Source organism: Paroedura picta, chromosome 7 (assembly GCF_049243985.1).
Source record: "Paroedura picta isolate Pp20150507F chromosome 7, Ppicta_v3.0, whole genome shotgun sequence".
Taxonomy (NCBI): domain Eukaryota; kingdom Metazoa; phylum Chordata; class Lepidosauria; order Squamata; family Gekkonidae; genus Paroedura; species Paroedura picta.
In genome coordinates this window covers 12,428,714-12,452,396 of record NC_135375.1, presented here as the reverse complement: position 1 = coordinate 12,452,396, position 23,683 = coordinate 12,428,714, and the positions used below count along the sequence as shown (strand labels likewise).

General features: G+C 45.4%; 1 protein-coding gene across 7 annotated transcripts in view; it reads left to right on the top strand.

Moving 5' to 3' along the window:
- The window catches only part of SMAD2 (SMAD family member 2), a 53,765-nt gene that overhangs the window by 19,188 nt on the left and 10,894 nt on the right, over positions 1 to 23,683 (top strand). For 5 of the 7 annotated variants that reach the window (XM_077346742.1, XM_077346745.1, XM_077346744.1 and 2 more), the window contains 5 exons: positions 1,668 to 1,952; positions 16,949 to 17,038; positions 18,087 to 18,280; positions 19,624 to 19,758; positions 21,721 to 21,795. In XM_077346742.1, the coding sequence (XP_077202857.1) occupies positions 1,717 to 1,952; positions 16,949 to 17,038; positions 18,087 to 18,280; positions 19,624 to 19,758; positions 21,721 to 21,795 (730 nt within the window). In that variant the 5' untranslated portion in view covers positions 1,668 to 1,716. Of the gene's footprint in view, positions 1 to 1,667; positions 1,953 to 16,948; positions 17,039 to 18,086; positions 18,281 to 19,623; positions 19,759 to 21,720; positions 21,796 to 23,683 lie in introns of those variants that run through there. The other 2 variants (XM_077346746.1, XM_077346739.1) reach the window with 1 other exon arrangement.

Sequence of the window (23,683 nt, the reverse complement as noted above, 5' to 3'; positions counted from 1 at the left end):
GAAGGTAAAAATACTTCTCACGAGAGGCAGGATTCTTGTATAGGCAGCGTCCTTGTATAAGTGTTGTGTTTTTTGTGATAGCGCAGGATTTAGTGATCTGTACACAAAAGATCAGTCTTTTAAAACTTTTTTACCATTGAGAAACCCTTGAAACATTCTTCAGGCTTTGAGAAACCCCAGAAGTGGTGCGATGGTGCAGAATGTGGTTAGGAAGTATAGCTGTGGATACGCCCATCTGGGACTCTAGGTTTCAGAGGATCAGTCAACACTGTAGTAGCCTCTAGTAGCCATTAATCAACGTCTCCTCCATGAATCTATCTAATCCTCCTTTAAAGCTGTTGACTCCTGTGGCCATCACTACATCTTCTGGCAGCAGATGCCACATTTTAATCAAATCAAGCATACACCTCTTTATACAGGAGTGAATTTCATCTCATCTGACCCAGATATACCCTTGTTAATTGTTTACAACAACCAGAATTTAAGTTTAGGTTCTGCTGGATGTTCAGTTCAGTGCTTCCTCTGTCTGTATTCCCTGCCCCCCCCTGGCCACCACCGCCTCTGCCCTTGGGGCACAGAGTTCTTGTGTTGAATAGCTTTGCAATGTGCCCCATCAGGACTTCAGGTTGGGGTCATGACTCAGTGCTAGAGCATCTGCTTGGATAGCAGAAGGTCCAAGATTCAGTCCTTGGCCTCTCCAGTTACAGAAGGATCAGCAAGGAAGCAAAGTGGAAGGCCTGGCACCCTGAAGAGACCTTACTGATCTTGCTGGACCAAGGCTCTGACTCTGTATAAGAAAGGTTCTTGTACTGGAACCAGACTAAATTTCCTAATAGCTGAGCGGAACTTTCCTGCCTCCCCCTTCCTGTTTAAGCCATGAAATGCTGCCTTAGAGGTAGGGGACCCTGAGTAATATTAAGAGGTGGTGCCTGCAGGGGGAATGGGTAGAAATTGCCCATTTGTTCTGGATCCAGCCCTATGTAATCACTGCTGTCCAGATGCTCACGCCTTTTAGAATAGGTACATGATAGGAATGGCTGAAATCCTGGAGTTGTGCGACGTACCTTTGCTGCTTGCTGAGATAATGAAGATAGTTGCTTTAAATTGTTTAAATTTTTGTTTGCTGCAATTGGGATGTACGTGTGGGGGGATGAAATTTGGACACAATCACATTAACAGTTGTGAGTGATTTAAAATGGTTCTGGTGTCGGTGGGAGTAATGTGTGTGCAAGTTGGTGCAGGAGTCCATTTCTAGTATAAATGAGCACATCGGCGTTTAAAAGGCCATGAATGACACATCAGAAGGGGGGGGGGCTCCATTTTCATGAAGCCTTTTGTTGTCCTATGGCCTTACTGAAGAATGTCTGTTTTTTTTGCTAGCATGAAGGTTCGTACTGAGAGTATATTACTCATGATAGAACAGTAAAGCATTCCTACATGTGGAACCTTGGTCATCATTAGTGGCATTAATTAAAAGCACGGGAATGAGAGCTCTTATAACTGGCAAGAAGAAGACAAATGCCTTTTTAGAATTGGCAATCTAACAACAGACTCCTGTGCTCTCACATCTGCTTCAAGGGCTTTGAGTGCGTCGTTTCTCCCGAAAGGTTAAAGTGTGTTCTCAACGTACACCATCTTACAGATCTCCTCCCACCCTTTTTCTGCAGGTTGTGCAAGGTAGCTGAATTTTTGCGGCAATCGTACTTCGCCTTGGCCATGTCCTCCATATTGCCATTTACCCCACCGGTTGTGAAGCGGTTGCTGGGGTGGAAGAAGTCTGCTGGCGGCTCGGGCGGTGCTGGTGGCGGCGAGCAGAATGGCCAGGAGGAAAAATGGTGCGAGAAAGCTGTGAAGAGCTTAGTCAAGAAGCTCAAGAAGACCGGACAACTAGACGAGCTTGAGAAAGCAATCACCACTCAGAACTGCAATACAAAATGTGTGACGATACCAAGGTAAGAATCCCGCAGGGCTAAATTGGAGTACACCAACACAGGTGCTTTGATATTCTTGTGGTTTTGAGTGTGTATTGTGTTTGAGCATGGTCGGTAAGGGACACAATTCTTTTTTCTACATAGATTATTTTCTCAACCGAAACGTTTCCCTCTGCACTTGTTGCTGCACATGAAGATCTGTGTATGGATATTGTTAACTGGAATTCCTGTTAGGCAGGTGTTAAGAGAGTTTGAAGTGGCTAGATGGTAGCACATGTGGGGCCGTCCACCAATGCATCCTCCTTGAAATGCATATGAACCGGGCTTTTCCTTGGTCAACACTTCAGCCAGCCACTGTTCGCTGAACAAAAAGTGTGAACAAAAAACGAAAGTGGCTGGTTTTGTCTGGTTGATGTCTGCAATAGGAATTGGTCTTTGGCAATTTCAAAATTGTATTTTTTTTACTGCCTTCAGAGCATTTAAACCTTATCATAAAGCCACCTATTATCACAATAAAATGATATACCCTTACTGTTCTTGGTTTCTGGAATATCTTGATTTCTTCTCTGGTCCTCTAGTGACAAGAGTGAGTATGCACACAATTTTAGAGTTGTTAAAGCACAGTGGTTACAAGGATCCCACTTACATAGGGAGCTGCAAAGTTTTTAAAAAGTTGCATGCAGTGAATGATGGTGTACCGCCAGGAAGATGCCAGTGTGGTAAAACAGCATTGTTAAAGGAGCTTGTTAAAAAAAGTCATTGATAGTTTTAGGAACTGAATGCCTTGCTTAGCGTAGAAAGTGGACAAGAACAAGAAATCTGTAAAACATAAGTCTACAGGCAAGCAAAGAGGAAAGTTGACGTGTAAATTATTGGAACTCAAGAATATATTTATTTTTATGATTAGTTTTCTGCTTCCATTAGTCAAGCCATTACTCCTGGTATTATATTCCTTGGACATCTTTCTCCTACTTGTGTCCTTTCTTAGTACTGCTTGACCAACAGTTAATGAAGTCCAGCCCTCTGTCATGGAATATTGGAGTCCATACCTTTCTCATGTTCACTGCATTCAGTAGGAAGATGTACTAGATGGGTCTGTTTTTAAGGAGGCATTTGGTGGAGGGTAAATAGTTTGGGCAAATTTGAATACATTTCTCATCTTTCCAATGATGTGAAATTTATTTATGAACTCCTATGTGTTTGCGTCCCTGAAACTGGTTGCATTGTTCGCCACCTTTAAACCCAAGGAAATAAATAAATCCTTGGAATAAAAGTATAAAAGGAGTGTCCAGGGAATAGTGTCTATTTAGTCTTGTAAACCAAAGATCTTGGGTTGGGGGAGAGGCCATAGCTGAGTATGAAGGTTCCAGATTTGGTCACTTGACATCTCCAGTTAAAAGGAGCAGGTGATATGAGACCTCTGTCTGAAATCCTTTAGAGCTGCTGCTGCCAGTCTGAGTAGACATTGTTAACTTTGGTGGACCAAGGGTCTGAATTGGTATAGGGCAGCGTTATTCATGTAAGATGGCAAAAGACATAAGGGAAAAATAAATGTATTATTTATCCCATCCTCACATCTCAATAGGTGATTGGCACAATTTTTATCAAAACACTGTACTGTAAATGTCAAGGTTTAGTCAAACAGTAATGAACCATGGGCTAAGAAAGGCGTAGTCAAACTGTGGCCCTCCAGATGTCAGTGAACTACAATTCCCATGAGTCCCTGCCAGCATTCGCTGTCAGGGGTTCATGGGAATTGTAGTCCATGGACATCTGGAGGGCCGCGGTTTGACTACCCCTGGGCTGAGATGTCACATTTCCAAAAGTGTAGGACTAGGCTACACTTGGTAGAGTCAGCTTCCTTTCCAATTGATAGGGAAGCAGTTGACATATTAACGTTGTAAAAAGATGATGTCTAGTGTAACTTGAGTAAATTTCTAGAACATTTTGGTGATGGCTTTATTTATTTATTTTTATGTATCTATTTATTAGTTGCCACTCCGGGCCAAGGCTGGCTTGTGGCAACTTACAACACACAGAAATACAATATAACATTAGAGTAAAAAACCCAGTTAATAAAATCAGTAAAATCCAAGTGGCAGCTGAATCACTGCATTCCCACCTCCCTCCCTGGTGATAGCTCCAAAAACATGGAGCAACCTTTATCCATCAGACCCCATGTATCAGGCGGATGAAAAATGTAATTCCAGTTATTATATCATGCATGAGAGGGGGAAAGTGGGAGACCCAAACAATCTTCTATCCCTGGCCTCAACCAAGTTCCTGGTGGAAGAGCTCCACTGTGACAGCTCCATCAGGGCCCTAAGCTGATCCAGGAGCTCATTCCACCAGGTGTGGGCCAGGATTGGAAAGGTGGGCCCACCAGGTGTGGGCCAGTTGCACATTGAGGTGCAATGTTGGTTTTTTGCAAAGCAACGTATTTCCCTCCCCGTCATTTTGAACCCCAGTAGGGTTTGCAAATAAAGAGCCATTCAGAGGTAGTTTGCCATTGCCTGCCTCTGACTGTAATAATCCTGGATTTCACTGATGGCTTCCCATCCAAATTCTGCTCAAGACTGACCCTGCTTAGCTTCCCAGTTCTGATGAGATTGGGCTAGCCTGTGTAAGGATTTTCTTTAGGTCAAAAACGCACTCATTACTTAAGCAAAGGTTACATTTATTAAGCCACAAGTACACTTATTCAAGACATTGATGAAATTGGTGTTTAGGGCGCATGTCTTTTCCTCTATGTCCCCCTGGTCTGCCCCCCTCTCCTCCCAAATGGGAATCCCATACAACTGGAGACCTTTGCATAGTCAAAACATTCTGATAAGAGTCCAGGCTCCAGGACATGGGGGCAGGGAAACACAGGAGATGGTGCCAGGTGGAGGGGAGGGGCATGGAGGGAGGGAATGAGATCGCTATGAACCATGCATCGGAGACTGGCTGCTGTAATTTACACAAGGCCAAATTCTAAGCACATTTGATATATATTTCATGGCAGAATCAGGGTTTCTGACAGCCTCTGTATCCACAGCGCTGAAATTTTTGATGGATTTCAAAGAAGACTTTGACAGAAGGGTGCCACTGATATAATGCTCTTGGAATTTCAGTGGGTTCTTGAATCGGGGAAGCTTGAGTGACATTTTTGTAAAACGTAGGAAACAGAAGAAATAGCTCTTACATTAGAGAGGTAGTATATGTCAGATCTGTATTGGTATCGATGCTTAACATTCTTAGATGGTTTGGACCAGACAAGGCAATTTATGTATGAATTTTAACCTGAATTAGATTTATTTTTGCATTTCAAATTTTCACGTGATTTTAATTATGTTGTGATCCGCCCCGAGTCTGTTGAGATAGGGCAGAATAAATAATAATAAGAATCTAGTTCCAGAAGAACAGATGGTAAACCGGGACTGTTGATGCTGGAACTTGGTATTGAGATTTAGTACGCATTTATCCGCCATTTCATGGCGATTTTAATTAATTATATTTTCAGTCTCAATTTTAGTGAGCTGTTAACTATTGTATGTGAATGACATGATGTACTCTGGCCTGAGCCAGTCCGCTGGGAGGGCAGTATAGAAATGAATAAATGAGATCCTCTTTTACATTGGAGGACAAGGACCCTTCACATTGAGTAATCAGTGGTCATTCTCTGAGCACTAGGTTTGCTTGCATCTTAGATCATAGCCCATGTGATGATTTATTATTATTATATATATAAGTAGCAGGTGTCTCTTGTAATCTCCATACACAATACATGGCAGGTACTGTTTGAGTTAGCAGTTTCTCCCCCACCATAAAAGTGTCTACCAAGCTGACAGTTTTAAGTCATCATTGAGAAATGTTGTATGTTGCTTTTAAATGCACTTTAAAAAAGAGGTCAGCACTGGTAATGGGAGATGCTTTTGTAAATTGTAAATATAACACTTTTTCCAATAAAAGGTTTTAGAATTTCAAGCTGTGAAATTTTGTGATGGATGATACTGTAAATGACTTTGCAGAAGTAGATACTGATGGTGGAAAGGCTTTTAATTAGCCACGATAGCTGGAAAAATGATAGAACAGGATTTTACTTGGTGGGTGACCAGTTATGCCGCCCAGTTCGAGGGATATAGACCAGGGGTAGTCAAACTGCGGCCCCCCCAGAAGCCCCTGCCAGCGAATGTAGTCCATGGACATCTGGAGGGCCGCAGTTTGACTACCCCTGATATAGACTGTCAGAGTTCAGAACTTTAGAGGTTCAAAATCAAAAGGCTAGTGTGACATCATGGGTCAGCCTCATCTACTTCTGACACTTAATTTGTAGTTACGCTCTGAATTAAGAATGGCGTAATCCGTTTAACTCATCTGACCCAGGCTTGGTACCCAGACAAGTTAGATGCACGCGGGGTTTAGTATTAGCCTTGGCTGTGATTAATACTTCTCCATTGGTTTAGGTCTGGCCGGCTTTTTGTTCAGTCTTGACCAACTCATTTCTCTGACATGGCTTTTTGTCCATGCGGGCGCATTTTCATCAGTGGGATACCAGGTTGGATAAAACTCTCTCATTGTACACAAGCATGTCTCTGTATGCCTTACCCTATTCAGCATGTCTCTTTATGGTTTGCCCTATTCTTTAATGAAAAGTGCTTCTTTGTAATGTTGGAGAATGCAAAAAAGTGGCTTCCTGGATCCTCGGCTGGGAGAAAAGCCTTGAGTGTTGAGCTCCTTGTGATTCTAACTAGGTGAGTAATATTTGGGAACCTTTCCAAACAGTCGTAAAGCATGCAAGAGTTCCTGTAAACCACTTTGCAGTTGTGCCGATGCCTGTAGCGCTGTTTTAACTTCTAAGTGTTCTATCTGCTGCAAGTAAACTTTCTAGCAATAAACTTTCAAACAACAATAAAAGGACAAATTGGGCTGAAAAGTATTCAAAGGAACATCTTCCAGCATTACAGTAATTTTATTTTAATGAAAGGAAATGGCTTCTGGTTGAATTCCAGATCTGGTTCAAGGTTCCCCTGGTCCTTTTGTGGCCTGGGCCCCCACATATCTGATGGACCACCTCTCTGAATACGTTCCCCAGAGAGCTCTTTGATCAAGCATCGCTGATCAATAAGGATCCCTGGCTGTAAGGGAATTGATCTGACCTCAACTAGAGCCGGGGCCGATTTGGCCCTGGGTCCTGCTTGGTGAGAGCCTCTTGTGGCGCAGAGTGGTAAGGCAGCCGTCTGAAAGCTTTGCCCATGAGGCTGGGAGTTCAATCCCAGCAGCCGGCTCAAGGTTGACTCAGCCTTCCATCCTTCCGAGGTCGGTAAAATGAGGACCCAGCTTGCTGGGGGGTAAACGGTAATGACTGGGGAAGGCACTGGCAAACCACCCCATATTGAGTCTGCCATGAAAACGCTAGAGGGCATCACCCCAAGGGTCAGACATGACTCGGTGCTTTGCACAGGGGATACCTTTACCTTTACCTTTACCTGCTTGGTGAAATGACAAATCTTGGAGCTCTCTGAGTTCCACAGGGCTTGCAAGACAAGAGTGATTCTGCCAGGCATGTGGTTGAGGCCAGCTGGTTAATAAGAACTATCCAACGAAACCGGGTCTTCCTCCTACCCCTTCTGTCCTTCTATCCCCCCTCTGATTCCTTCCTAGTCAAACATCTGGTGGGCCAGTGTAGTTATAAATTGCTGTCAGTAATAACTGTCACAATAGCAATTAATTGCAGTTTTTGTAAATTTTACCAGTAACTTGTTTTTCATAGCTGTGAATTTTATTAGTTTTATTGTTTGTTTAGATTGTGTAAACCGGCCTGAGACTGTATTCTGAGCTTGGTGTAGAGGTTAGGAGCGTGGGCTTCTGATCTGGCGAGCCGGGTTTAATTCCCTGCTGCTCTCACACAGGCAGCCTGCTGGGTGACCTTGGGCTTGCCACCGCACTGATAAAGCTGTTCTGACCAAGCAGGAATATCAAGGCTCTCTCAGCCTCCCTTCCTTCACAGGGTGTCTGTTGTGGGGAGAGGAAAGAGGAGGCAATTGTAAGCTGCTTTGAGACTCCTTTGAGTAGAGAAAAGTGGCATCTAAGAACCAACTCTTCTTCAGTAATACCAGGGCTCTCTCAGCCTTACCTCCCTCACAGGGTGTCTATTATGGTGAGAGGAAGGGAAAGCGAATGTAAGCCGCTTTGAGACTCCTTCAGGTAGAGAAAAGTGTCATATAAGAACCAACTCTTCTAAATAAAATAATGCAAGCCAGACCTTTGACACTTCCAAGTCTTTAAGTAGTCAGATGATTCAGGTAGCCCTGGTCCTGGTGAGGTCTTGAGAGGTTTGTCTATCCATTGGATCCATGAGGAAAAGAGAGGAAAGGGAGCTTCTAAAAACATTGACTCATCCAGGGTTCTATAGTTTCATTTTTTAAGTAGACACTATACCATGCCTCGACTCCAGAATTTCTGATGCAAGGCCAAAGATGCCATTGTTCATCTTGTCTTGTTAGATGCTCCTTCCGACATTCCCTTGAATTGTAGTTGAGATTAGATTCTCCGCGGCATGCATCCCACAAAGACACATTCTGCATGAACTCACAGCTGAATATCTGAGCGGTTTGATTACAAACAATTGCTTGCTGTGATTTTTAAAATTTATACCCCAGGCTTTTCCCCATTGGACCCCCAGAGCAGCTTTACAGAATCATTATCTGGGTTTCAACTTTATCTTCACTGCAACCATAAAACGCTAAACTGTGCTGGTTGTCTGATTGTTATTTTAGGTGGAGGGGGGGGAGGAAAGGGAGATTGAAGATGTATAATTTTATCTAAGAGCAGCTCCGCCCCCCCCCCCCAGTATTTGGGGTGGTCTCTTTCAAAACAGAACAGCGTCCCTTACAAGAAGCAGCTGTTCAGGAGGCCGCAATGAAGCATTCAGAAATTCACTTTGGTGAAGAGGTGACACAGCCAGCATGCAAAGGCTGCTTGTGAACAGAAGTATTAAGTGTGAACAGTACATGCAAACGAGCTTTTTAAGGAAAGTGATGAACAGTAATGTTCCGGTTCAGTTGGTAATTTTGCCAATGAGCTACATCTTTGCTGTCATCTAGAAATACAATGCAGCTTTCAAGAAACTCACCCACCACCTTGAGCTAGAACTAGTGCTCACTGACTGAGTCCACCTTTGCCAGAGAAGGTGGTTATGTATTCCAATAAATAAAATAAAGCCCCCTCTTCTCACGGGCCACTAGACAGAAAAGAATAGTTCCTGGTCCCTGATACAACTGAGAGGCAGATTATTTGAACTCACGTCGGTTCAAGTGAACCAAATGCACATGTCTAGTCGCCAGTACGCAGATGACACCGAGCTCTGTCTTGTGCTTCCAGCAGATACTAGTGCTTGGGGGCAATTTTGGAGTCAGTGTGGCCAGTAAACTGAACCTTACCTGGCACGACAGAAGTGCCACTGGAGAGCAGAAGGTCCGATTCAAGATTTAAGGCTTCACCTGTTGTGGATGGTGTGGTCCTTCCTTTGAAGGATCAAGTCCGTGGTCTGGGGGTGGGTGGCTCTTGGACCCAGGCTTCGTGTTGGCTATGTAGGAGGCAGCCATGTTCAGGCATGCTTTCTACCAGTTTCAGCTGGTTAGCCAGTCGTAGCCTTTCCTGGGCAGGAAAGGTTTTGGCCACTGTGGTATATTCCCTGCTTACATTCCGGTTAGATCCCTGCAGTGTGTTCTATGTGGGGGCTACCCTTTGAAAGTGTTTGGATGTTTCAGTTGATGCAGAACACTGCAGCCAGCATGTGGACCGGAATGGATGCTAGGGACCTTATCACTCCATTCTTGTTCCATCTTTACTCCCCATTTGTTTCTGGGCCCAGGTACTGACATTTGAAACACTATTTGATATGGGCCAACATACCTGAAAGTGCCTACTCCCTTACCAACCTTCCTGACCCTTGTCATCGTCTTCAGAGGGCTTCCCTTCTTTGCCTCCTGCCTTCTGAAATTCGGTGGGTGGCATCCCAGAGGAAGGCCTTCTCAGCAGCGGCACCAGAACTCTGGAACTCTTTCTAGGGAGTTTTGCCTGTCCCCTTATAATTTATTTGATTTATTACTTGCCACTTCCAGACAGCTCGTGGCAGGTTACATATGTCTGAATAAACCCCCCACAAAATCCCCATTAAAACCCCAGACATAAAAATCACAATTCATTGGTAAAAAAAAAAATCAAAAAGGGAGAAGATACAGCAGAAAACAAAAACCTCACTAGTCTCAACCCCCCCTCCCCAATAAACATCTGGAGAGGTGGGAGGGTGCAGATGGAACTCACAACTGCCACTCATACTGCTCTCCTGGAAGGAGGGGGCATGCAGACCTCCCTCCCTTACGTTCCACTAAGACCTTTTCTTTTGATTCACTTGATATCCCCCCTATGATCCTTTGTATTTTAAGCTCTGGTTTTACTTGCTTTAATGATGTATTTGATGATTTTAATGGATTCTAAGGTTAAGCCTCTTGTAGCACAGGGTGGTAATGCAGCCAACATGCTGTCTGAAGCTCTGACTACGAGCAGCCGGCTCAAGGTTGACGTAGCCTTCCATCCTTCCGGGGTTGGTAAAATGAGTACCCAGCTTGCTGGGGGGGGGGGTAAACGGTTATGACTGGGGAAGGCACTGGCAAACCACCCCATATTGAGTCTGCCAAGAAAACACTAGAGGGTGTCACCCCAAGGGTCAGATATGACTCGGTGCTTGCACAGGGGATATCTTTACCTTTTTAAGATTAGGTTTTAATTTGTATGGATGCTTCAGTTTGGTGATCCTCTGGGGGCCAGGCAGGCTGGGTAAAATTCTTGTTAATCATCATATGACTAGGATGCCAGGCAGAGAGGTCAGAGAAGCATTCAGACAATCTTACTTGCAGCCGTCTGTCTTGGCCTTGTCCAAACCTACCTTTCAGCTCTTTTGTCCCCTTTTAGTGTTGCCTGGCATGCTGAAGAGTGCAGATCCTCTTCCCCAGTTTCTCCAGTTAATTGCAGGGGACTCAGGTGAAGTTTGTCAAGCTGACAGGTTTGGAACAATGAAACCTTCGGCTCCTTCAGTGTTCTGTGGAGCATGAAGCAGCCTCTTCGCCCCTCCCCGCATAGATGGTGGGTGGGTGCCGTTTGTTCTGTTGAACTCTGGAGCAAGCAGAAGTGGTATAAGCCTCATGCTGCTGCTTATTCCTAAAGCTAGAAGCATACAAGCAAGCTGATACACGGACATGCACAAACATTGTTAGGAGAAGCAGAAGATTGGTGGTGAGCACAGATAAACCGCTAACTCCAGAGCCAACCAGGGTAAAATGTATAACTTGCTGATTGCGGTCAGTGAGTATGGACGGTGCTGGGTGGAGTGGCAAGGGCTTCAAGCAAGCACACTCTCTTCAGGCTTTGCTGTGTGGAATGTCTGGCTTTAGGCCAGGATTCTCTGGGTGCTACGTTTCATACCACCCTTCAAAGAGCTTGGGATAGCATATCTGGTTTCCTTTCTCCCTTTTAACCTCACAATAGCCCTGTAGAATATTGTATGCTGGAAGAATTGGTATTAGAACAGAAGAGAAGCCACGTTGAATCAGGCCGGTGGCCCACCCAGTCTAACACTCTGTCTTGCACAGTGATCCAAACCCAGGTGCCGTCAGGAGGTCCACCAAGGTCCACCAGTGGGGCCAGAACTCCAGGAGCTGTGGCCCCTCCCCAAGCACCAAGGATGCCAAGCATCCCTGCCCCAGGCAGTGTTCTATGTATATCTTGTGGCTAATAACCACTCATGGGCCTGTGCTCCATGCATTTGTGCTGTGCCCCCCTTGAAGCTGTCTGTGCTTGTAGATGCCACCACTTCCTGTGGCAATGAATTGCATGTGTGATTTTGGTAGCCTCAGGTCATGCATTGATCTCCACAATTGATGGAGGATTTGAATCTTGGTCTTTTCAGTTCTCGTCCCCACACAGTCACTTCATACTGGATTTTTCTCCCTCACCCTGAACCCTCAGTGCTGTTTGGCAAATTTTTAATTTGTGATAGTTTCTTAGAGCAAAATTCATGTTGTACTTGGAACATGCACAGGGACTCCTTATTCTAAACCCATAGCGGCGTCATTGCTTTATTAGCACCCGTGTTTGCCGGAACCACTCTTTGATCCTTTGACAAGGAACAGCCCCTTCTAAGAGATCAACTTAGGAGGCTTTCATGGTAATAGTGCCTCTCCTTGCCTTGTGGATCTCCAGTCCAGAGGAGTAAAGACTTTAAACTGGTTTAACCAAGATAGACCTTAATCAGAAATAAAGCCTTGAGTAGACAAGAGAGGCTTATTTTTCATCGACCTACTATGTGTAACCAGGAGAAATGCTTTACACATCACAAACCAAAATGGCATGCACATGACCTCAATGGATTCTGCTGAAGATTTGTCACACAAATGGTTTTTCACAGTCAGAATAGTTCAGCAATGGAATAGGCTGCCTAAGGAGCTGGTGATCTCCCCCTCACTGGAAGTCTTCAAGCAAAGGTTGGATACACACTTTTCTTGAATGCTTTAGGATGCTGTGGGCTGATCCTGCGTTGAGCAGGGGGCTGGACTAGATGGCCTGTATGGTCCCTTCCAACTCTATGATTCTGTGGTATACTTTTAGTTAGCTGGGAGAATGCCTACTGCCCTGGCAAAAACTGAGCTTAGGGTTCTTACATTAAGGGCTCATGACAGAGCTTTTCATCCTAACCATTGGTGGCTCTGTTATTTGGAAAAAGGCACTCTGGGCAGAGCGCTGTTCAGGACACCTGGCCTGCACTTTCTCCTGCACTTTCTGCCCAGCAAAGCTTGGCCAATGAGAGTGCTTCTGCAGTGCTGTGTCTTTGTTGCTGATTGGCCTACCCGCCAGCAGCCATGGCAGGCCAACTGGCAGCACGGCCGTTGCCCAGCCCACAAGCATGGTTACTGCCTTGGCCGCCGCACGCCACACTGACCAGCTGCAGGACCATTGCCCCAGCCAGCAGCACAACGCAGCAGAACATTTGGACTAAGTTGTGGTTTCGGCAATGAACTAATAATTAAATTAATTTTAAATTTTAAATTAATAGGAGAGCATTGGCAGAGCAAAACCATGCAGCGAGTCTGCAACATCGGGAGCTTCAACTGGGTTGTTTTCTTTTGAAAAATTTTTTTAATGTGCATTTACGTGTGGGGGGATGAATGGGATGGATTTTTTTGCAAATGGGATTCTGATCTAATAGGATGCATTGGTCAAATTTCCCTCTGTAGAGATGGGAACTTGTTCCAAACTGGAAGAAACACTTTAAAAAATACAAGCGTCTTCCAAAATGAGAACTATTTTTTCAGGATTAAGTGACTCAGGAGGCTGTTTTGAAATGCATCCTTGTGGTGTGGGTATATAAGGACTTCCCAGAAAGTTAACACACAACACGCATGGCTGAAGTGCAGTAGCACATATCTTATTTTCAAAGGCATAGCAGAATTGCTCTTTGGAGAATAGACCTACGGTTTGAAGTCAAAGCAAGTTAAGTTCACCAGTCCCCTCTTTAAGGTGCCCCATATCAGAGTACAGTGCTACATCTCTTCTCCCCCCCCCCCCCCCCCCGTTGTTTAGCTAAGGCCACTCTTATGGTTCCCAACCACGTTCTGCACAATCATTCTGGGGTTTCTAAAAGCCCAGAGAATGCTTTGAGAAAGTTTTGAGAAAAATAGAGAATGTGGTTGGGAGACATATCTGTGCACAATCTAGGGTTGTGTGCGGTGGCTTCCGAATTGGCCGTTCCAGGCCAACGCAACCAGTGCTGCACTGTGGGGAGTGGTGGAAGGGAAGGCGCGGGAGCCGGTGCGTAACTCCACCTGCGTGTGTGCACCGAGTTGGGCACCGGCCCCCATGCCTCCCCTTCCCACCCTGCAGGGCGGTGCCGGCTGCGTTGGCCTGGAACAGCCGGATTGGATGCTGCCACGCACGACCCTAGTGCACGCACACACCTAGGGTTCCTTCCCTTCCTTCCCTCTCAAGGCCCATAATTGGCCATTGGGGGCGAGGGGGCTGGTTGATATGACCATATATGGTTATATCACCCAATAAATGTTTAACAAATTTTAAAATATATTAAAAATTAATTAACTCCCACTCATTTGGGAAACCCTTCCAGATTTGTCGGAAAACCTTGGTTGAGAAAGGCTGTGCTAGGTCTAGGATATAATGCTTATAACTTAAGCCCTAGGCGGCAGGATCTCATACACTCCTCCAGCGCATGACCTTTTCTCCTGGCACTGGCTCTGGATTGCATCTCTGCCAACTTTGGGTCAAGAGGGTGGCATTAACACGTAACCTAAGGGATTCGTGTCCACTTGCAGCTCCCCATCTGCAGTGTCAAGGTGTGAAAATGCTGGAAGGGCAGGAACAATGAACCAAGCCCACATATAGACTTAGCTCATGATTGATAAAATGCTAGTTTGGATTTAACTCTTTTTCTCAGTAGTGGAAGATCTGAAGAGTTTATTGTTCGTGGTTGGGTATGAATTTGTAACGTAGAATGTATGTGGTTTATGCAATAAAACTCTGAGTAGGAATAGTCTCCTGAGTTCTTCCCCCCCCCCCTATGAATCCTTAATGCATTAACATTTTCTCATGCAATACTTTACACGTAATACTATTTGAAAGAGAAGAAAAATTCTGCAAGAAACATTTGTGTGTCCAATAGTTGCAGGATTCGTTTTGAATTATCTGGTAACTTTGACATGTAAGCCATTGGGATACCAATTCAGGTTTAGATTGTTGCTGTCAGAATCTGGAAATATTTGAGACAAGTGACTATTTACCTGGTCACGTATTAGAATAAGCCATGCAAAATTATTACAGATAATAGTGCTTTACAAAAATTATCTTAACCCCCCAACCCGGAACTATAAATGACTGGCATATGTGTCTGGGCTGGTGGACCACCCCACTTTCTTGTCAAACCTTTGTGGGCTTTTTGCGATCCTGAAGGTTAACGCAAAACCAGAACTGCCAGATAATCTTCATAACATCTGCTGTATTAATGGGGACACCCTAGGGCAACACTGCTCACTGTGTGCCACGAAACCTTTGGTTCTTCATCACGAGATGCAACCATTCAGAGCTAAGACATTATTGCAGGTTGATCCCAGAGGATGCAATATACCTAATGTGCTCGGGGATAACTCTCGCTGGGTTGTCTTCTGTTGGTAAGTGTGGGACGGAATGGAGGGTTATTGAACTTTCCAGAGAAAGAATTGTTATAAGTGTGCTGTGCTCAAGACACTTCACCTGATACATTACTTTAGAGCAGGGTTTCCCAACTGCGGTACCGTGAAGGCCCCTCAATTTTACTGCAGCATAGCATTTTTCAAAATGGTGGCTCAGGAGAGCCCTCCCATCTCATGCCTGCCATTTCCGGCTCCAAACAAATAGGAAAGGAACACATTTTTTCAATTAAAAAAAATTACTTACCCGCGAAGGCCAGTGAAGGGATGTGGCCAGTGATGGGATGGGGGAGGGTCCCTGACCATTTAAGCCGGCGGTAGTCAAACTGCAGTCCTCCAGATGTCCATGGACTACAATTCCCGTGAGCCCCTGCCAGCGTTCAGAAATAGGTGGTTGACACAATCGGTAGTCAAACTGCAGTCCTCCAGATGTCCATGGACTACAATTCCCGTGAGCCCCTGCCAGCGTTCAGAAATAGGTGGTTGACACAATTTTTATCAAAACACTGTATTGTAAATGTCAAGGTTTAGTCAAACAGTAATGAACCATGGGCTAAGACAGGCGTAGTCAAATGGTGGCCCTCCAGATGCCCATGGACTACAATTCCCATGAGCCCCTGCCAACATTTCCTGTCAGGGGCTCATGGGAATTGTAGTCCATGGACATCTGGAAGACCGCAGTTTGACTACCCCTGATTTAAACCTTTGCTGTGTTAGGCTCCTCTCACTTCTGGAGGTGTGTGGCACGGAGGTGTGGCCAGCTGACATGACTTCTTGGTACCTCGAAGCCTGAAAAATATTTCAGTGGTACTTCCACGGTCAAAAGGTTGATAAAAGTCTGCTTTAGAGCTGCCTGAATCTCACAGATATAGAACACTACTTTCTGGTAGACTGACACCTAACATACAGTTCCCGAAGTGTGCACGACACATACATAAGATTGGCTGTTTCTTCTGCTTCATTTCTACCAGTGGTATAAACAGTTATTGGGGCAAATTTTGTCCCCTTTCTTTGGATTGGTGATCTTGTGAAGTTGGGTTTCCATGAAAACGCCTGCCGTCATTGATTTGCTGTTTAAAGGAAAGCGCTGTGGGTTAAAAAAAAATACATGCCATGTTTTAAGTGCATTTGTTTCATTAAAAACAAACAATGTTGGATCCAAATTCCTAGCTTTATATTTGGCCCTAATAAGCATTAGAGGTGATTGGATGGTTGAGGTTTATTTAATAAGGCCGTTTGAACCCAAGCCTGCACATTCATGCTAGTAGTCATTCTGCATCACCGTAGTAGTACCTGAACTACTACTTAAAGTACTTGTAAAAATATTCTAGCCTTATATGGAAGGATGGTCGATAAATCTCGTAATATTAATAAACTTCCTGTGAACATGGCTTTAGTTTCTGACTTTCAGTACGCTTGCAAAAGTTTTCCCTTCAATTTAAAAAAACAACACACAACTCGATACTGTATTCTGCCAGGTTGAGGTTTTGCCTGTTTTAAGGTCTCTTACAAATATGCCAGTCTGTTTAAATCCAGCTAACTTGCTCACCTTTTTGAGACATCATTTTACCTTGAGTCACCTGTTCCATTTTATCGGCCTCCTTCATATAGAAAATACAGCAGCCGAGTCGCGTTCTAAAAGCAGTATCTTCTATGTGAAAGGGAGCTTTCTGTACATTTCTCTCCCCCCTCCCCATGTCTTTACATCACAGTAGTTTGAATAACCATTATTCCATATTCACATCAACTTTTTTTGTTTTTGTTTTTTCAATTTATACACAGCACTTGCTCTGAAATTTGGGGACTGAGTACACCAAATACGATAGATCAGTGGGATACAACAGGCCTTTACAGCTTCTCTGAACAAACCAGGTGAATATTCTGCCCTGCGTCTCATTGTAGAGATCTTGCGGGAGGGAGCGGCTTCTGAGGGTCTTGTCTGCTGGAAATGCTTCCTGGTCAGCAAAGCATTTTAAAACAATAGATTCCCCCCTCCTTTTTTTTAAAGTGTTCTCAGCTGATGTTTTGACCAATGAAATTCTAATTTTGAAAAATCCTCATTCCACATCAGTGCTGTTGGAAAGGGGGGAGACTTAGGGAGGGTCGGGCAATGCAACCACACGGTCTGGTATTTGTTTTAACAAGACTGGGGGACTTTACGCCTCTTTATCAAGTGTGTGTTTAAAAACCATTCGTTGGCACACTGTTTTTTGACTTGTTGGTCAGGTGCGTGCAATTCAGTGAGCCTAAAAAAAAATACAACGTCGAGTGAGCAATTTGTCTAGGCTTTTGATGGTTTTTTTCCCATGTCACCCTTTACTCGCATTGTGCCCTGAGGTTCGTCTCTCTCATCCCATGAGTCATAAAACCCATCTGCATTTGTGTAGGCCTAGGCAGTCTTCTGTCTTAAAACTAGCAAAACTTTTTCAACCGGTAGCAGCGAGGGATGCGAGAAAGCAAAGAGATCTCAAAACCCGCAAGCAAACACAACCATGTCTCGTGCAAGCTTCAAGTTGCAAGCCAATCCAAATCACGTGGAGAGCTGACTGCTGTAATCTTTTGTGCAGTCTTGTATGACCAATGTATGTGAAGCGATAACTAATGTTTTAGCATAGTGGTGAGGATTGAAAGTTTGGGGGGGGGAGGATTATCATTAATGTAACACAGGCATGCAGCGACCTCTAATGGCCCCCTCAGGCACAAGGACTCAGGTGCCCGTATAAGTAAGGGGGCTATTTTGTAACACGGTCTCCTCTTATTTCAAGTCTTCCCAGATGAGCACAAATTTCTCTTGTAGCCCTACTGGGGCTGGGGCTGGGGGCACGGGGAAGGACACTGAATAAACTCCTGAACATCTCAACTTGAGTGTGCCGCCTGTGAACCCGTCTGAATATTTCTGGAATATTTTTCCTCCCCTTAGGTCCCTCGATGGCCGCCTACAAGTGTCCCACCGTAAAGGATTGCCGCATGTCATTTACTGCCGGTTGTGGCGCTGGCCTGACCTTCACAGTCACCACGAACTTAAGGCCATTGAGAACTGTGACTATGCTTTTAACCTGAAAAAGGACGAAGTGTGCGTAAACCCCTACCATTACCAGAGAGTGGAGACTCCAGGTAGGAAGCTTGCAAACCGCCGTTGGCAGGAAGGGGTCGCCCCGGCAGGGCCCGCTTGACTAAGTCTCTTACCCGCGCTCAGCGTGTGCCGCTTGAGAGGGTTCCAAGAGCTGAGTGGGAACTCGTCCAGTTTGTTTAATCCTGTCAGTGGCATTGAAATGTCGTAATGAATTGTGTTGCCGTATTGAATGCATGTGTCTGGCACTGCTCGGTAGAGCTGGACGTTGCGAAACATTGACGCACATGCTTGCCGCTATAGCAGGGGAGCTTCTCTTTGAGTGATTTGTCATGTGCTTCGTCGATGAGGCTCAGGGCAGGTAACGGTACATCAGAGGAACGCTTCCGAAACACTGTATGTACCATTTTTGGATGCCTCCCTTTGCAGCCTTGACCACTGAGGTCAACCCAAATGATCAACTGTCCTTTGATTTCTCTCTACCGCCCCCCCCCCCCGGGGGGGGGAGCGGCTCTTGGAACTGAACATTGGTTCAGACTGCATCTTCCCATATCTCTTGTTATTCTCTGCTGGCTTCCAGTAGTGTCAGACTGACCTTGAGGCCAAAAAAAGAGAGTTTTGTGCTGGACAGAGCAGATGAAAGTCAGAGATACCTGGGTTCAGATCTCCGGGGGTGGGGGGGGGGTCTAAGGCTAGTCATGGTCTTATCTGAAATATGTCTCCTGGTGGCTGTTAACAGGACAACTTGTTCTTCCATTGTGGTACCTTCTCAGACTCTTCCCACCCCTTTCTGAGCTCTCTGCCACCTTTGGAATTCTGGCACAGGGTGGTGGGAGCGACCACAGAATGGCTGCTACACACCTAACCAGAGGAATTCCAAGTGCTGGGGGAAAGAGAGGTGATTCAGAAGCAAAGCTGTTATAATCTGCACAGCAGATCAGAAATGGCCCCACCTGATCTTTAAAAGCCCTTGTCAAGCACCTGATAAGGTGCCAGTGCATGCCGTGGCCACCGCATTGGGAACCCGGACAGCTTTATTGCAGAGGATTGTGAGCCACAAGGATCTAGGTATGCCAAAGCTGTATGCCCTTAGTCTCTTTTGCTCGACTTGCCCGGGGCATCTTGCTTTGTCTCCCCCTGGCCCCAGCATCCTGAAGTTCTCTCCCTTTCCCTAAAATGTATCTCACTTGGCCTCCTTAAATCCTAAGGAAACGTGGATCTAGTGCATCATGGTTGCTGGTTACTGTCTTTTGCAACATGCCCCATTGGTGGGATTGGTGCAGTCTGGAGAGGGTGCAAAGCTGGTTCTTGACTTTGGCTTTAGAAAACTGCGGTTAGCGTCTGTCGAGAGTGTCTTTGTCTAACACGTTGGGATTTTCTCCCCCAGTTCTGCCTCCCGTCTTAGTGCCACGCCATACTGAGATTCTGACCGAACTTCCGCCCCTCGACGACTATACTCATTCCATTCCTGAAAACACTAACTTTCCAGCCGGCATCGAACCACAGAGCAATTACATACCAGGTACTCAGCGCGCAAGCGAAAGTAGCAAAGACATGCTCATTCCACCATGCGCAGGGTTGAATCCATGCATTGCCCGGGATGCACCAGTTAGTAGCCCCTAGGGTTTGTTCTGATGGACAGCATTCATGAGCTGTAGACTCCACTGTACAGAGCTACTTTGGTGTTGAGAGCCAGTTTGGTGTAGTGGTTAGGAGTGCAGACTTCTAATCTGGCATTCCAGGTTCAATTCTGAGCTCCTCCATGTGCAGCCAGCTGGGTGACCTTGGGCTCGCCACGGCACTGATAAAGCTGTTCTGACAGAGCAGGAATATCAGGGCTCTCTCAGCCTCACCCACCCCACAGGGTGTCTGTTGCGGGGAGAGGGAAGGGAAGGCTGCTTTGAGCCTCCTTCGGGTAGAGAAAAGCGGCATGTAAGAACCAACTCTTCTTCTTCCACCTGCCTGGGACAACCGTGCAGCTGTCCACAGCAGTGTCAAACATCAGTGGCTTGGCTTGCTGTGCCCTTATTGTTCTCCAAATTAATGGGACATTGGAAATGGAGTTGATGCTTGCCAGCTGACCCACTAACAGACTGGGTTCAAGGACAATAGACCGAGTGCGCTTTTGAAGGTCTCTTGGCGACCCAAACTGCTTGGAACTAGGCTTGTAGTAACTCTGCTGGGCCAAGGTCTCATTCAAGGAAGCCCAGTGGCTTTGACCTAAAAAGCCCTATACATCGTTGCCAAGTTTCGGAGGACTCTGTACTGTGTGCCACCTCATCCTTCAGGACCTTTTGAGACAACCCTGCTGATCCTTGTAGGTGGACCTGGGCTCCCTTGGTAGTTCTGGAACTCACTCCTTAACCTCAGCCTTTCCCTCTTGTCTCAGAAGCTTACAGGAATGTAGCTGCATCCTTACACTACGTATTTTTAGATATTCCTGTAACCTTGTTTAAATTCTATTTATCTCCTTGCTGACCTATGTTTAATTTTCTAGGAAACTCTGTTTATATTTTACGTACAGAGACCACCTATGCTGTTCTCACAGCTGGCTGGGTTTCATTCCATATGTCTGAGATTGGCATATTGTATTAAAAAAAAAAATTCTACGCAGCTGTGATTAGAGCTTACAGTGTGCTTAATGGTCCTGCAAAGAGAATCTCAGCAACTCTTTACCTGTTCCATACTATGCTTCAGCTAGCCAGGTGTGAGGGGGATCCATAGAATCATAGAATCATAGAGTTGGAAGGGGCCATACAGGCCATCTAGTCCAACCCCCTGCTCAACGCAGGATCAGCCCTAAGCATCCTAAAGCATCCAAGAAAAGTGTGTATCCAACCTTTGCTTGAAGACTGCCAGTGGGATCTTTTCTGCTTCCATCCAGACCCCCAAAAGTCAGGGCCCATGAAAGTTGGAGAGTGGAAATCAGCAACTTTATGCTGGTACCATGACTTGGAAACCAACATTTCTGTGGTTAGAAGGGTTTGCTGGGAGGAGGAAGAAAGTGGGTAAGATGAACTATAGAAAAACCAGTATTCTAATGCAGGGGTAGTCAACTTGTGGTCCTCCAGATGTCCATGGACTACAACTCCCATGAGCCCCTGCCAGCATTAGCTGGCAGGGGTTCATGGGAATTGTAGTCCATGGACATCTGGGGGGCCACAGGTTGACTACCCCTGTGGGTATCATTTAGGTCGATTGGGTTATCATCTGACTTGGCCATGGTTTCATTCAACTGTGCTAGGTCTGAAGCGTAGAGAACAGGGAGTTGACATGGAACAGTAGTTTGTGAAAGGAGAAGCCAGTAACATCCTCCCGCTTCCCTGTCTTACACATTTGTAGTGGACAGTGGCATGACATCTTGTTTAACCGAGCCAGGGCCCCACGGGAGACTCAACATTTTAATTATTTCCCCCCTCCCAATTACACCTGGCGCTCAGAAACCATGTTCATGGCTCATCAGTTGTTAACTTGTTCTTGGTAGAAACGCCGCCTCCTGGTTATATCAGTGAAGATGGAGAAACGAGCGACCAGCAGTTGAACCAAAGCATGGATACAGGTAAGGGTTTATGTTTTCCGCGCCTGTGCTCAAAGCAAAGACTTTCAGATCAAAGGGGACCATGTTAGGTGACTTGATAACTCTTTCCTTAAGAGGCCTGCTGGATCAGAGCAGTGGTCCATCTGGCATAGCATCTCAGTTCGCTCCGTGGCTAACCAGCATGGGATAGAGGCCTGATGTTGCCCCCAAGCACTGGGTTTTCAGTGGTTTTTCCTGCTGTTCCCTTTGATCCCTATGGCTGATGGTGCACCTCTCCTCCATGAATCTGTCTAATCTTCTTTTAAAACAATCTATGCTTGTAGCCATTACTATGTCTATTGATAGGGTGTTCCCCAGGTTAATCACTCATTGTGTAAACAAGTATTTCTTTTGGGCTGTCCTGTATCTGCTTGCCCATCAGCATCACTAGGTTCTCCTGTGTTCCTATATTAAAGAGTGCAAGGGGACAAGCTCCCCATGTCCTCTTCCTCTACTCCCATGCCTAATTTTATAAGCCTATATAATATCTTCTTTTAACCATTTCCCTTGTGATCTTAGAAGTCAGCTTTTCTTCATAGGGAAGTTGCTCCAACCCCCTGATCACCTTGGTGGTTCTCTTCTATACTCCTTCCAGCTCTGCTATATACTTTTTGAGATCCTGGCAACCAGAACGGTCCCCAGTGTTCCAAATATAGCCATTCTGTTGCTCTATTTAGGGCCACTAAAATAACTGCTGTTTTATTCTCAGTCCTTTCCTAATAATTCCCAGTATGATTTTGCCTCTTTCACTGTGGCCAATACACTGAGTCAGCATCTTAATTGAACTTTCTGCTATAACCACAAGATCTCTTTCAGTCTTCCTCTCAGTCAGGCCACAAACCATCCTCATCTGTTTAAATCATATATTTAATTTTTAGATTTTTTTGTGGTTGTTGCAGGGATTATTGTCACTAGGGTTAGGCGCAAACTGGAAAATTCCGGTTCAGTTTGGGGTGTTCCTGAACTGACCCCCAAAATGAACCAACTGGGTTCAGGCCCTCTGCTTAGAATCAGGGGGAAGTGGAATGGGCACCTGAAATTTTTATATTTATTTTATATTTTTTACATTGAATGATAGCTTGTTCATAGTATGATAGTTTGCTCATACTGTACTACCCTCTGCCCTACCCTGAGGGGGAAGAGACATGCTCCTTTAACAGAAAACCCTAAACTGTCCTCGTCTAAATTGCTTCACTATCCCTTAAGATAATCGGTGAAGCAGTTGCTCAACATATACCTTGCAAAAGCAGTGAATGGCAAATACACGTCTCCATATTCCACCGTCATTTCCTGCAGTTGTGCTGTGTCATCCCCCTGAGGAAGCAATTTTCTTCCAAGGCTGTCCTAGAGTTATTCCTTTAGGATTGAGGGAGTGGGGTGGGACATAGAACTGTCAGTTTAGGCTACAGTAAGGCCCATGATGACCTTGCATAAGTTCCAGTTGCTCCTTGGCTGTTCAAAACATGGTTCAGATGTAATGCCCCATTGACACAGTGCAAAACAGCTGGGAACGGCCTTTGGGCTTCAGCACAAGCTGACTGTCAGTTCCTGGCTTCTGGCAAGCCACAGCTTGCTTTTGAAATGACAAACTGTGGTCTGTGTGTGTGTGGCCTGCAAATGCCCGCTCCTACCTTGCAAGCCATCATTGGCTGGTGTAGCTTGATGACAGTCAGGAAGGGGAGTAATTGATTTGCGGTGTGCTGCGAACATAATTCCTAGGTATAATGTCGCTTCGTATTGTCTCTGAGCCATCTGAGTGTTCAGAAGTCTTGTATGCAGACTAAAAAACAGTATTTGGTCATGATACTTAATTTGCTACTCCCCCTTTTGGTGGGCTAAAGGTGTGAGGAAAGATAGAAAAGATGCTGTT